The sequence below is a fragment of the Neodiprion lecontei genome, chromosome 6 (assembly GCF_021901455.1).
Source record: "Neodiprion lecontei isolate iyNeoLeco1 chromosome 6, iyNeoLeco1.1, whole genome shotgun sequence".
Classification (NCBI taxonomy): Eukaryota; Metazoa; Arthropoda; class Insecta; order Hymenoptera; family Diprionidae; genus Neodiprion; species Neodiprion lecontei.
This window is the reverse complement of record NC_060265.1, coordinates 31,322,012-31,334,529: the sequence shown is the minus strand read 5'-3', so window position 1 is coordinate 31,334,529 and position 12,518 is coordinate 31,322,012. Positions and strand designations below refer to the sequence as shown.

Genomic DNA, 12,518 nt, shown 5'->3' with positions numbered 1-12,518 from the left:
TTTATACGTACATACATACCCTAGAAAACCCTAATCCGGAACCCCTTTTATTGTCGTGTTCTAATTTCCTGCGAGCACAGCACCCCTCCCCCTCCCCCCATTCGCCCCTTAGCCTGTTGTTCTATCGTTTCCTCGCATATACCCCCTTTCGGTACGCCCGTCAACTCGCGAATCGTCATCTAAGCGGTCAATACAATATCCTTCATCTACTCTACATCTTCGCACCCATATGCATATAATGCGTGTACAAGTATGATACATGTGTATGCATCATAGATTGTGGTAAGTGTTATACCTGCCATTATCATATGGCTATAAAATATATCTACTGTCAGACTAATTGACTAAAAAATTTTGTGCAGCCTTTCAGGAAACGCGAAGTAAAAAAAAATCACCTTTTCTTTCCAATCTCGACAGACTGAAGTGAATGGAAGTCATCGTCCTGATTTTTTAATTAACTACAAAATTATCACAAGACTTCAACTCCATGTTTCAGCAGTATGTACAGCTATTAGAGCTTCACCACGGTGAAGGTGTCAATTTTTAGCGAAGCTGCTCGAGCAACGTAGAAACTTGAGCTATGTGTATACGTATAGAAACGCACTTGGCGAATGTGAATACATAAGCTGTAAATTCACACGCAACCATTCTCGTTTAGATGCCAACGAAGCTTATTGAGTTTATCAGCTCCGGAGAGGAAGATCCTCGAGTCTCCCCCGTTCAGGGCTGCTTATATCCAAGCCTAGGCATCCACCCGTAGTCGTTCGACCCCATCACGCCCTACACGTGATCGTTACGTTCCGTTTCATTCCATCCGAGAGGACACACAACGAGGGCCACAGCAGCGGCTTAAGGGCAAGAAAGCGCCTGCGCGCGACTGGCGTTATTTTTATCTGTAACTACGGCAGCATAAGCCGGAGTGACGTACGATGATCTTACGATTAATGATATCATATCGGGGTGAAGATTTGACATCGAGGAATTCGCAGCGAATATTAGAAATACAAATATGCGAGGGGGAGAAATTCACCCTTATTATTATGCATTATGGATTATGCATTAGTTGCATAATCCAGACTCGAGATGCCGAGTGTGTGCGAATTAGCTGAAGGTTCGAATAAAGGTTTATCCGAAATCTGTCACGTACGTCATACGACACACCATACCCAACACCCTTATATCCCAAGTCCAAGGCTGATTATTATGCCTTTGCGTACGCTAGGGGAACGCGAGACTCACGCTACACCGTCCCATCCACCGAGGGGGTTGAGTTAAATCGCCTCCACCTATAATCTGCCCCTATAAATTCGCCTGTATAATCTACCTGTTCGTGCGGCCAGCGCGCGGTTACTTGCGCAGTCGTTGTGTTTACGAATTCCTGCGCCTAAAGCTCACCCCGAGGGGTTGGCCACTCGGAAAGAGGTGACACAGTGATTGCAGACTATATAAATTTTTTTACGATATTGCAAAAGATTTTCCCTTTTAAATATGAAAATTGACTACATATGACTGCAAAAAAATTTCATGACTACCGTGATTACAAAACAGAAGAAAAAAATAAACAATCATATGTAATCATCTGTGATCGGTGATTTTGTTTTCGCAAATCACGGGCGCACCTGCGCTGGCAAAAATTTAAAATAATTCGTTAAAATATACCTAAAGCAATGAAAAGACGAACAAAAAGTTTCTAGAACATCGATTAGTTTTGGAAATAAAACGATTATTAACATTTATGAATTTTTTTCGGAACCTCAGGAGTGGCCCCTTGCGCCTGAATTAATTTACATAAGCGGTCTTTTGGTAATGGATATCCATAATTTTTTTTATAAGGATCCGTCAATCGAGTCATGAGATAAAAATTCTAATGCATAAAATGTCATTTTTTACCTCCTGGAGAGGGTGGAGGGGATTATTGAGTTACGAACCGTTGGGCACATGTTTTTCTGGCCGAAGAAACATTTCTGAACGGATAGTTTGAAAATCCCGAGACAGAGACATTTGGCTCCTCTTAACCATGCATTCCCTTTGCCTGCACGTTTTAAAGCCAGTAGTAAACTCTGTCGCTAGAATATAATTAAATCACTAACGGTTAGGAGCGAGAATGGGCATTTAAATAGGGCACAATGGAAAGGCTGGCGTACCTCGAGTGATTTCATTTTTTTTTTTTAAACCAATTTAGTACAGCAGTATGATAATATTCCGTAAAAGTTGGAATATACTAAACGTTAGCTTTTGTAGCTGGATGCGGCTGAAAACTTTAATTGAACAAAATCATTTGGTACCGCGAGCCAATCATATTGCAGAAATTAATTGTCTTCCTATCCGATATAATCAAAAATCAATTTTGAATTAAAGAAGACGAAACGCGTTTTCACTAATAATATAGGTACGCGAGCGTTCTACGATTACCGTGTCACCTCGTTCAGAGAACACTAGGCCCCAATACGTGCACAAATAAGAGCACTAACAATAAAGAATAAAGGTGGTCCGCGTACGTCGCACATTCCTACTCGTGCCTGGGGTTAAAATGGATGTATAATTTAAGAATCACCTGTATCCTGTATATTCATAGCTTCGTTGGAAGCAAAAGTCATCCAGTTTCGGAAAGTGGGCGCGACAACGTGACACCTCGTCGACGCCGACGGCTTGCTCGTCGTCAGCGGAGGAAGCGGCCATCTTCTTACCAAAGTGTGGGGAGAGTCACGGTGGTTGGGTGAAAAGAATTTGTGGATGTCCGACGACTGGACGGGTCTACAAGTCGGTAGCGATTGATTGGGTCATCCCCTGGGCAACGGTTGCACAAACACAAAGTGAACGACTAAACTGACCGGCTGAGCAGAGAGACAGTCAATCCTGGATTCTCACCTAATTTACCGGATTCTGCTTCCGCTCTGCGCTTCCGTCGTCGTCACTATTCAGGCCATCCCAAGGGGAGGGAAACAGAGTCGTTTCGATGATTCCCAACTCGTGGATAAGGGAGTGGATATTGCTCCTCTTGGCAGCAGCTCTGCTGCTTCTAATCATCGAAGCTCGGGGCCAGGCGCAGGGTAACAAACCACAGGGCGATGCCACTCCGCAAAATCCGTCTTCCTCAAGACCTCTGAATCTGCGTAGGTTTTTCATCTCTTTACCAATTCATTTTCGATTCTTTGCACGGTGATTGGTAAAGGGCGGCTGTACCTCGAAAGCTACTCCTAATTATTTGAATTAGACCTAAAACCTAGGTTTAAGACCCTTCCGTTGATATAGCATAATGCAGCTTTCGACGCACATCCGTAACGATAATTACCAGTGTGCACTTATACACAGTGCAGTAATGAGCTCTATTTACAAATTGTTCACATTGTACAGTGGTGATCAATGACGAGGAGAATGAAATCGCAAACAAGTCTGTGACTAGCGCGTTGAAGGAATTAAGGGAAAAGCGAACGGATTTTTTGTTGGGGGACGTGACTGTGGTGCAGATCAACAAATCAGATGCTCGTGGCACTTTGGATCTCATCTGCGGTGTTTGGGACGCTGCTGTCCAACTGGGAGGTTACAGGATCCCGGATCTCGTGCTGGACACAACCATGTCAGGACCCGCTTCCGACACGGTAAACTCATTTACTGCGGCATTAGGATTGCCAACGCTCTCGGCGCAGTTTGGTCAGGAGGGTGACCTCAGGCAATGGCGAAACCTTAAGCCTGAGCAAACCAATTACTTGGTGCAAGTTATGCCGCCAGCAGATCTGGTACCGGAAGCGATTCGGCAGCTAGTTATTGCGATGAACGTTAGTAACGCGGCGATTCTGTTTGATGAGAGTTTCGTCATGGATCACAAGTACAAAAGTCTATTGCAAAACGTTCCGGTACGTCACGTAATCGTGAAAAGTAAGAACGCCGGCAAACAAACCAAGGACCAACTTTTCAGACTGCGGAACCTCGACATTGTCAATTTCTTTGTCCTCGGGGGCCAGAAAACACTTCGGGCGACTCTTGACGCGGCTCAATCGCTAAATTTTACCGGGCGAAAGTACGCCTGGCACGGACTCACACTTGAAGACTTCAGCCCCGAATGCAACTGCGTCAACATATCGGTACTTTTCTTGAAACCGTCACCCTCCGCTAACCAGCAGGCCGTTGGCGAACTCAGCAATAAAGGACTTCTGCCCAAGCCCGTTTTGACCTCGGCCTTTTATTACGACCTCACCCGTCTCGGGGTCATGGCCATGCGAGCAGCGATCGACGCCGGACAGTGGTCGTCCAACGTCGATCGACTGACCTGTGACTCGTACAATGGGACCAATACACCAGCCCGCAATATCGGGTTCCTCGAGTTCCTAAAGAACGTTACCTCGAGCAATGACTTCCAGCCGACCTACGCCAATTTTACGTGGGGCGAAAAGAACGGGCAACATCAGGCCAGCTTCAAGATGACAGTTACTCTCGTTACTATCGCAGACAACAATCCGGTGTCCACGGAGGACGCTGGTTCTTGGGACGCTGGCATCGACAGACGTCTAGAGGTGGGTCAATCGTCACATGACATCGAGTACCTACACGGATTACAAAGTTTCCTTGTTGTTAAGAAATTGCGGTAGTTCCTTTTTACAAACACTTTTGATTCCGCACTTTCGGTAGACGCGTTCGCAGAAACTTTTGCAATTACATCGCGTGTCTGATGGCACAAGGTCGTAAGCGCCACCTTGCGATCTTTTTCTTCTGAAAAAGACAAAAAGAGCGTATATATTTTTTTATCATATCCAAGCTTAAAACATGAAAATATTGTCAGAAACGTTGACATTGAATAACAGTTTGATTAAAAGCAAAAGGTCGTATGTACTGGTAGATACGACCTTTTGCACCTAATTACAATTGAAAACATGATTTACTACGAAAATTGCATAAGGGCGTAAGCGCCAAAAATTATCATTGTTATTCCTATCATTCGATAATTGACAATTTGGATGATCGACATTGGCTAATCCACGTTCTCACTGAATAACTATGTTAGTTTCAATTGCTTATACGTTTCAATAGTCTTTAAGGCGTTCTTAAGAATAAAAAAAAATAAATAAAAAAAATTAGACACGCGATATCTGGAAATATGCCTCACAAGGTTGTATTGTTTCGACAAGGTAATCTCGGAAGACCTCGTCGCCAATCATACAGCCCAGACTAGCTACCGAGTGGTGACCGTGGCTCAGGCCCCCTTTGTAATCCACGACGCGGAAACAGACACGTGGTCGGGATACTGCATCGATCTGCTCGACGAGATCCGTGACATAGTGAAGTTTGAATATGAAATACGGCAAGCAGACGACCAGCGATTCGGAAATATGGACGACGAGGGAAACTGGAACGGCATGATAAAAGAATTGAAGGAAAAGCGAGCTGACATAGCACTGGGGTCTCTCTCCGTGATGGCAGAGCGTGAAAACGTGGTTGACTTCACTGTACCATACTACGACTTGGTAGGCATTACAATACTTATGAAAAGGCCCAAGGCTCCAACGTCGCTTTTCAAGTTTCTCACGGTCCTCGAGAATGATGTCTGGCTGTGCATCCTCGCTGCCTACTTTTTCACCAGCTTCTTGATGTGGGTGTTCGACCGTTGGTCACCCTACAGCTATCAAAATAACCGGGAGAAGTACAAGGATGACGAGGAGAAGAGGGAGTTCAATCTCAAGGAATGCCTTTGGTTTTGCATGACCTCCCTTACTCCTCAAGGCGGTGGAGAAGCTCCCAAAAACCTTTCCGGACGTCTCGTAGCAGCCACGTGGTGGCTGTTTGGTTTCATCATTATCGCATCGTACACCGCTAACCTGGCCGCCTTCCTGACAGTCTCGAGACTCGATACACCAGTGGAGTCCTTGGACGATCTCAGTAAGCAGTACAAAATCCAGTATGCGCCGCAAAATGGATCATCAGCTCACACCTACTTTCAGAGAATGTCTGATATCGAGAAGCGATTCTACGAGTGAGTGGTTTCCTGGAGCCATACTTTTATTATTATCCTCTTTACTATCTACCATTCATTTTTGAAAAGACAGTAAATTCCATGACATTCAGTATGTATACAGCTATGTCGTGCTTGCCCACAGAATCTGGAAGGATATGAGTCTGAACGATAGTCTATCTGACGTTGAACGGTCTAAACTAGCCGTCTGGGACTACCCGGTGAGCGATAGATATACAAAAATGTACCAGGCTATGAAGGAGGCTGGTTTTCCAGCGAATATGAGCGAGGCACTGGACAGGGTACGGAACTCCAAATCATCCAGCGAAGGTTTCGCTTTCATTGGTGACGCTACGGATATAAGATACTTGACGCTGACCAACTGCGATCTGATAATGGTCGGAGAAGAATTTTCTCGAAAACCGCTTGCGCTAGCCGTCCAACAGGGTTCGCCGCTGAAGGATCAATTCAACAACGCGTAAGTGCCAAACGCTATTGATTCATTTACTCTATCAACCACTCTTTCGTCAATAATGTATAATCAAGTACCTACTCTACGTTGCTTTTGAGCAATAAGATCCACGGATTCTACTACTCATTCCTAATATGGGTAGATAACGCAGAGTTCAGTGATGGGATGGTGTATCGATATATAGAAATAGATCAGTCGACATTAACCGATGTAAAATATTTCAAAGTACTGTCATGACCATGATCAGACACACTTTACAGACGTGAACTTCAAATTTAATCGTATAACGATGTTTGAGGGGGAAAAGCATAGGGGGGGGGGGGGGGGGGGATTGCTTGGCAAATTAAATACCCAAAATTAGTGCCATTTCAACAAGTACATCGCATGGAACCAACCAGTTAGATGTACAATGAAACAATCGTAAGGGTTTGATGGTTGGATGAGTCAGTTTGTATGTTATGTATCATTAATAGCCTGTTCTTTCTCTTGGCATAGGATCCTTTCGTTGTTGAATAAACGAAAATTGGAGAAACTAAAGGAGAAATGGTGGAACCGAAACCCGTTGAGGGTGACATGTGAAAAACAAGATGACCAAAGCGATGGTATCAGCATACAGAACATCGGTGGTGTATTTATTGTAATTTTCGTTGGCATAGGCATGGCTTGTTTGACCCTAGCCTTCGAATACTGGTGGTACCGATACAGACCAAAGACCAATAACCTAAATACCTTGCAAAATCCAAAAACCACGCACAGCGTAAAGCCGGTAAGATTTTACCTCCAGCCTGCTGCAGCCCCCCCAAGAAACGCCTTTGATCCGTCACAATTCCGGGCGCAGTTTTAGAAAAGTACAATGTTCCGTATATTTCGTTGATATATTTATTGTTTGGTTGAATATACGGTTAAACTTTGCAAATGACACACTTATGAAAACAAAAAGAAACTTTTAAAGACCGCGTATCGATAATTTATTATATTTGATACTGCATGTGCGAAGATAAATACCCCACGGAGATGTATTTACACAAAATCAAAATGGAAACATTATACATTTCCAATTTTTCCGATTATACTATACATTTGGCAAATATTTTCAAAGGGCGCCTATATATGTGTAAGAGTTATTATAGTTTTCCAACAACTCACATAGGCTCCATTGAATTTTATCACAGCGCATAAGTTTCGAAGAGTGCATCTGACTTTTCATTCAAATTTAACTTGAATGAGTAGAATACTTTTTTTGGAATTTATACCGAATAAAAAATTATGTGCGTTATATCTGCATACCTGTTTGAAAATCATTATGCAGGAAAAGAAACGGCCACACTACAGGTGAAAGAGAAAATCGTTCGCGATAAAACGCTCTCGTAGAGTTAAATTCCTCTTCTTTACTTCTATTTACCGTTGCTTGGCTGGTATACCGGCGGTATAATAAGCTGAAACAAAACTGTATATAATAAGTGAATGCAAAATTTGTTTAGGCTTCTTCTAATCCCCAAATATTATAATACACACGAATGCGCGTATGTTCTTGCACAAAATCTTTTTTACTGTATGCACTTACGGATGAAACATTAGTAAAAAGGCCTTGTATTACTGATTGTCGAAATAAATGGCGAATATAGGTATGTAGAATATATTCGGCAAAGAGATCCTTTACCGCTACTAATTACTCACCGGTTTCCATATATGCGACATCCAAGCATATAACTCTGTTGTAACAACATGCTAAATGAGCTCCCGCTGCTCTCGAAGCTCCTAATGTCGTTCCGTATAGTTGGGAGTGAAAATCGAATGGGTATAACAATATTACCACATATGCCGAAAGGAATAATTTAAGGGCTGCGGTTGACAAGAGGAAGTGGACAGCCGCGGGCAGCAATGATGTATGTTGTCATTGCTCTCTGGTGAGGCTTAATGAACACACAATACACACCGTATGTCTGCAATGCTTTTAATTGGTTACTCCCAGCTAGTTACATCGATCCTCATTCAATACATTTGTGTAAATGGATTTTCTTCTTTAATTCTCGTACGATTTTTATAATTAATTTTTCTTGGGAAGAGAACGCGTCTATCATTGTTTGATCCTACATTCGATAGACTTCAGTCGCATGCACATCTCCGTCGTTTATGAATTACGTTAGTAGGTATTTTTATGTATTACCATTCTGCATATTGTTTCGGATACTTATCCGATTTGTGCAAATTTTTATACATTCTTCTTTTTCAGATTCTCTTCAACTGAGGTATGGTTAGTGCTAATTGCGTTGAACCATTCGTTTATTTTTCGTCTCCGTTTTCTCATATCATTTCAACATAGTCGCTGCTTTTTTCGTTCTTTCTCTTAGATCTCAGGAAATGGAAGATGTGGAGGGGGATCAGGAGTGTGGATTACAAGTGGTTAATCTTCTACAGAGTTAAATTATAATTAGAAATAATGATTAACATAATAATTAATAATAAAGGGAAAACAACAAGATAATAGAACAGCTTTTTCAGAAAACGACGTTTACAGAAGTCGTCGTGCACGGCGTTATTCAATTCTTCAACTTTAATGTTATTTGTTTTTGATTTATTATTTTTGTTGTTTATTTTAATTTTTTTAGTTTTTTTTTTAATAATTTTTTTCACTTCTCTTGGTTTTACAAACTTTATATGCGTATAATATATAATTGAATCTAAGCGCTTCTTATGCTCAGCGCTCTATTCGCCAAATGAAAATAATCTTGATTCGTTTTTACTAACGAATGATAAAAGTCGATAAGATGCTGTAGAATAATATTGGAAAAATCTTTCCGCAATTACTACCAAAGTCAACGAGTTAAATAAACCGAAATTACCTCTACTAATTTCAATCCTCTCGCCTTAACAAAGGTGGGTATACATTTTTTTGCTCTTTTTTTTTATTGATTTTTTTTAGTTTTAATTTTCCTCTTCTACCTCTGATTTTTGAATTACTTCACCACCTCCCGTATTCTCATCAAAGGGGTAATAATAACGAACTGTTTGAATAATTACTCTTACTCGTGTAGTTGGAATCATCTGTAGTCGATTGTGGTCTTTTAGGAGGGGGCGAGACGTGTCACCTTGCGTTCATGCATAACAAATTCCACATGCCAAGGGCACCCCCTCGAAATTTTACGATTACTTCAAATACTTCGCTAAATCACCATAATCCCTAACAAGATTTCACAATTATTTATCTTTATTTTTATCTTGATCTTTATCATCATCATTGACGACATCGTCCTTAAAGCGTGAGAGGTCGCAGTGTCGCTAATGGTCGACATCTCAAGCTGCTGCTGTGCCTTCTGGAAAAAGAAGGGAAAAGAAAAGAAATCCTCTTTCATATTCCTACGAATCATGGGATAAATACTCATATGAACAAAGTTTCACACTAAAAAGTTTTTTTTCGCCGAGGATGCAACGTAGATATAAACCTTGAAAAAATCTCTTATTCCATTCACCTCTTCTTACCTTTTTCTGTCGTTATGTAAAGGTAATCGCTGTTGAATCCATCCCAACTGATCAAATGTGAAACAATGCTTTTCTATTTGTGTCGTTTCCGGTACCTTAACGATATCGCTCTCTTCATCCCTATTAGCGGGATAACAAAAGTGATCCGTGTTCGAGATAATCCTCCGCTTCGCCGGTGAGCGTACTGGTTCGGTTTGTACACATTTATCACATTGTCGTACACGAAACTTCAACGTCAACGTGGCTGGTCTAGTAGCCGAGGATGAGGAGGTCCTTTCGCGATATTCCATGTATGGGCTTTCACTACCTGGAAGATAGAGTATGTGTCCCGAATCTGAGCGACGGTAAGCGACCCTCTCAATACTGTTATTAACGGGGAAAGTAGTCCCATCAGCCCAGTGCCCATCTTCTTTAATCGGTCGAAAATGAGTTCGAGCCGAAGTCAGTAAATCCTCGTCCGGTTCTTGAAGACTGACGACTTCATGGCTCGGACGTATTTCCTCCCCAATTTTTACGGGTGTCTTGCATGGTCTGACCGGCATGAAACAGCTACCTGCCTCTGAGCTGTGGCCCAAAGTGGCAAGACTTCCACCTAGTTCACGCCAGGCCCAAGGTCCTTCCGCAATAGAATTTGACCAGTTTACGTTGTACTCTGGAATCGAAAGGAATATATCAGGGAAAAAATCTAAACACGTTGCAGGATATTTTTTGAAAACCTACAGATTCTATAACCTTTATCAACATTACAAAGCAAAGCCTGCAAATAGAATTGAACAGTTTTAGAGTGGTGATATGCGTTGGAAGCATACATTAATCATATTTACGTGAAAATAATTGTTCCGTAAAGAAAAAATATATACCTGTCTTATCTTTATTGCTAGGTTCGTCTTCATAGTCTCCAACATCAATCAAGTCAATGTCCCATGGAATAAGCGGAGAGTCGTCAATAATGGATTCCTGATAAGGTGTATCCATAACGCTGCCACCATTGTTTCCTAATGGCAGAAGAAATGGTGCTTCGTTTGGATCGCTAGGCCAGAGAGGTCCTGAAGGAATGGAAAGAGAGGGAGCTGCCCAAATTGAGGCTGTATCCTGAGCATTTCCTGGACCTGAATCCCAAAGCGCTTCAAGGCTTTGATCAAACTTTGCCTGAAGTTGTGCCAGACGCAATTGATCCAATTCCAGTTCTCTTTCGCTGTCCCTTTCTTTTTCCATTGACTTTGCAAACCCGTAACTTGTATCTTTTTCTTCTGATTTCCCCGATTCCATAGCCTTAAAATTTACGAAAATTGCAATTATGCATATAAACATATGTACGAATCTTCAAACACATTGAACACCTTTGCCGTAGCACTTGTAACTTATGATACTTATTCTGGATAAGTAATGCACAGTCTATACATACTACAGCAAACGTGTGAATGTTCACACTCTTGAAACGATGAAAAATGTACCAGACAGTCTTACTATGGACATTTTGGTCTTCTTGTTACTGCGTGCCTTGTTATTGATGTTGCTACAGTTGTTGGCGTTGTTATTGTTTATGGAAATCCGGTCCTTTTTATGAATAAATTTTTTGGGGGTGGCAGGTTGTAGAGCTGGGAATGCTGCGTAATATCTGAGGGCTCTATCTCGAGGGGTTAGTGACTCTAACGCCATCTTTGGTTCTCCATCTAACGTTTCGCGATCATCTTTTTTATCATCTGAATCTCCTCCCTCCAGTTCCCTCAGCCTTAGACAGAGCTCATCCACCAGTGACTCAACTCCACACTTCTGCAATTCGTAAAGATTTATAAATAATCAAGCAAGTCAGCTTATAATTTATCCACAATATCTCAAGAAGGCGTTAATCAAATTGTATCTCAGACATCGCAATTTGCAGTTTCAAAGAATTTCTTACTGCCTGCATTTCAAAAATGAAATAATTTACCGAGCTGCCTACACGATTTTCAAAGTAACCGTTTTCTAGGAGGAAAGCTTCTACTATTAGCTTTCAATGTAGAAGTCGATTGATCCTTAAATATCAAAGTTCAGAACTATAAAATTTGCACACCTGATCTGCAGCACTGACAAGGCACTGAATGACGGCGCGTTTCTGTTCTCTGTCAGTGGTTGGTGGAGGTCTAGTGGGAGCTCTGTATTGACGGCAGCCACTTTTTGCAAAAGCTCCTGGCTTGTCACAAGGACTGAAGACAGAGTCGGGACGTCGTAGTAGGCTGAGAACGAAACGCGAATAGGCTACAGGGTCAATCCCCAGAGCATCTAGTCGCACCTCCAGCCACTTTCTCAATTCCTCTTCAGCCCCTGTGCCAAATATCCCACCCCCACCTCCGCTGGGGGATGCCACGATCCCAGCCAGGTGCAGTGCAGGGTGCCTCATTCCTTCGTGATAGATCCCTCTCCAACCCGAGCTCCAGCAAACCCTGCTGCTTCCGGGGTGATCATCCTCTCTCCTAATTACCATCCATTTACCAGTCATCATTTCAGCTCATTTCATAGACATTGTCACTTTAGAGGCGAGGTCTTACTGATCTAACAATAAGTGCCAAATACATGGCTGATTGTATAAATATTCATGAAAGTCTATACCGTGCTGTTATCAAAATTTCATCAATATCTAGG

At 42.1% G+C, this 12,518-nt stretch overlaps 1 protein-coding gene and 1 long non-coding RNA gene across 2 annotated transcripts; one reads left to right on the top strand and one right to left on the bottom strand.

Annotated features, from left to right (window-relative positions):
* Positions 1–1,820: 1,820 nt before the first annotated feature.
* LOC124294939 lies at positions 1,821–2,999 on the bottom strand. The gene is made up of 3 exons (XR_006904831.1): positions 2,869–2,999; positions 2,555–2,754; positions 1,821–2,066 (listed from the first exon to the last, which is right to left on the bottom strand). It is a non-coding gene; the product is annotated as an uncharacterized LOC124294939 (long non-coding RNA).
* LOC107225275 (ionotropic receptor 25a) lies at positions 2,807–8,068 on the top strand. The gene is made up of 5 exons (XM_015665687.2): positions 2,807–3,113; positions 3,355–4,511; positions 5,124–5,965; positions 6,090–6,422; positions 6,912–8,068. The coding sequence occupies exons 1-5, from the start codon at positions 2,957–2,959 to the stop codon at positions 7,258–7,260; spliced, it is 2,838 nt and encodes a 945-aa protein (XP_015521173.1). The 5' UTR covers positions 2,807–2,956; the 3' UTR covers positions 7,261–8,068.
* Positions 8,069–12,518: the final 4,450 nt, after the last annotated feature.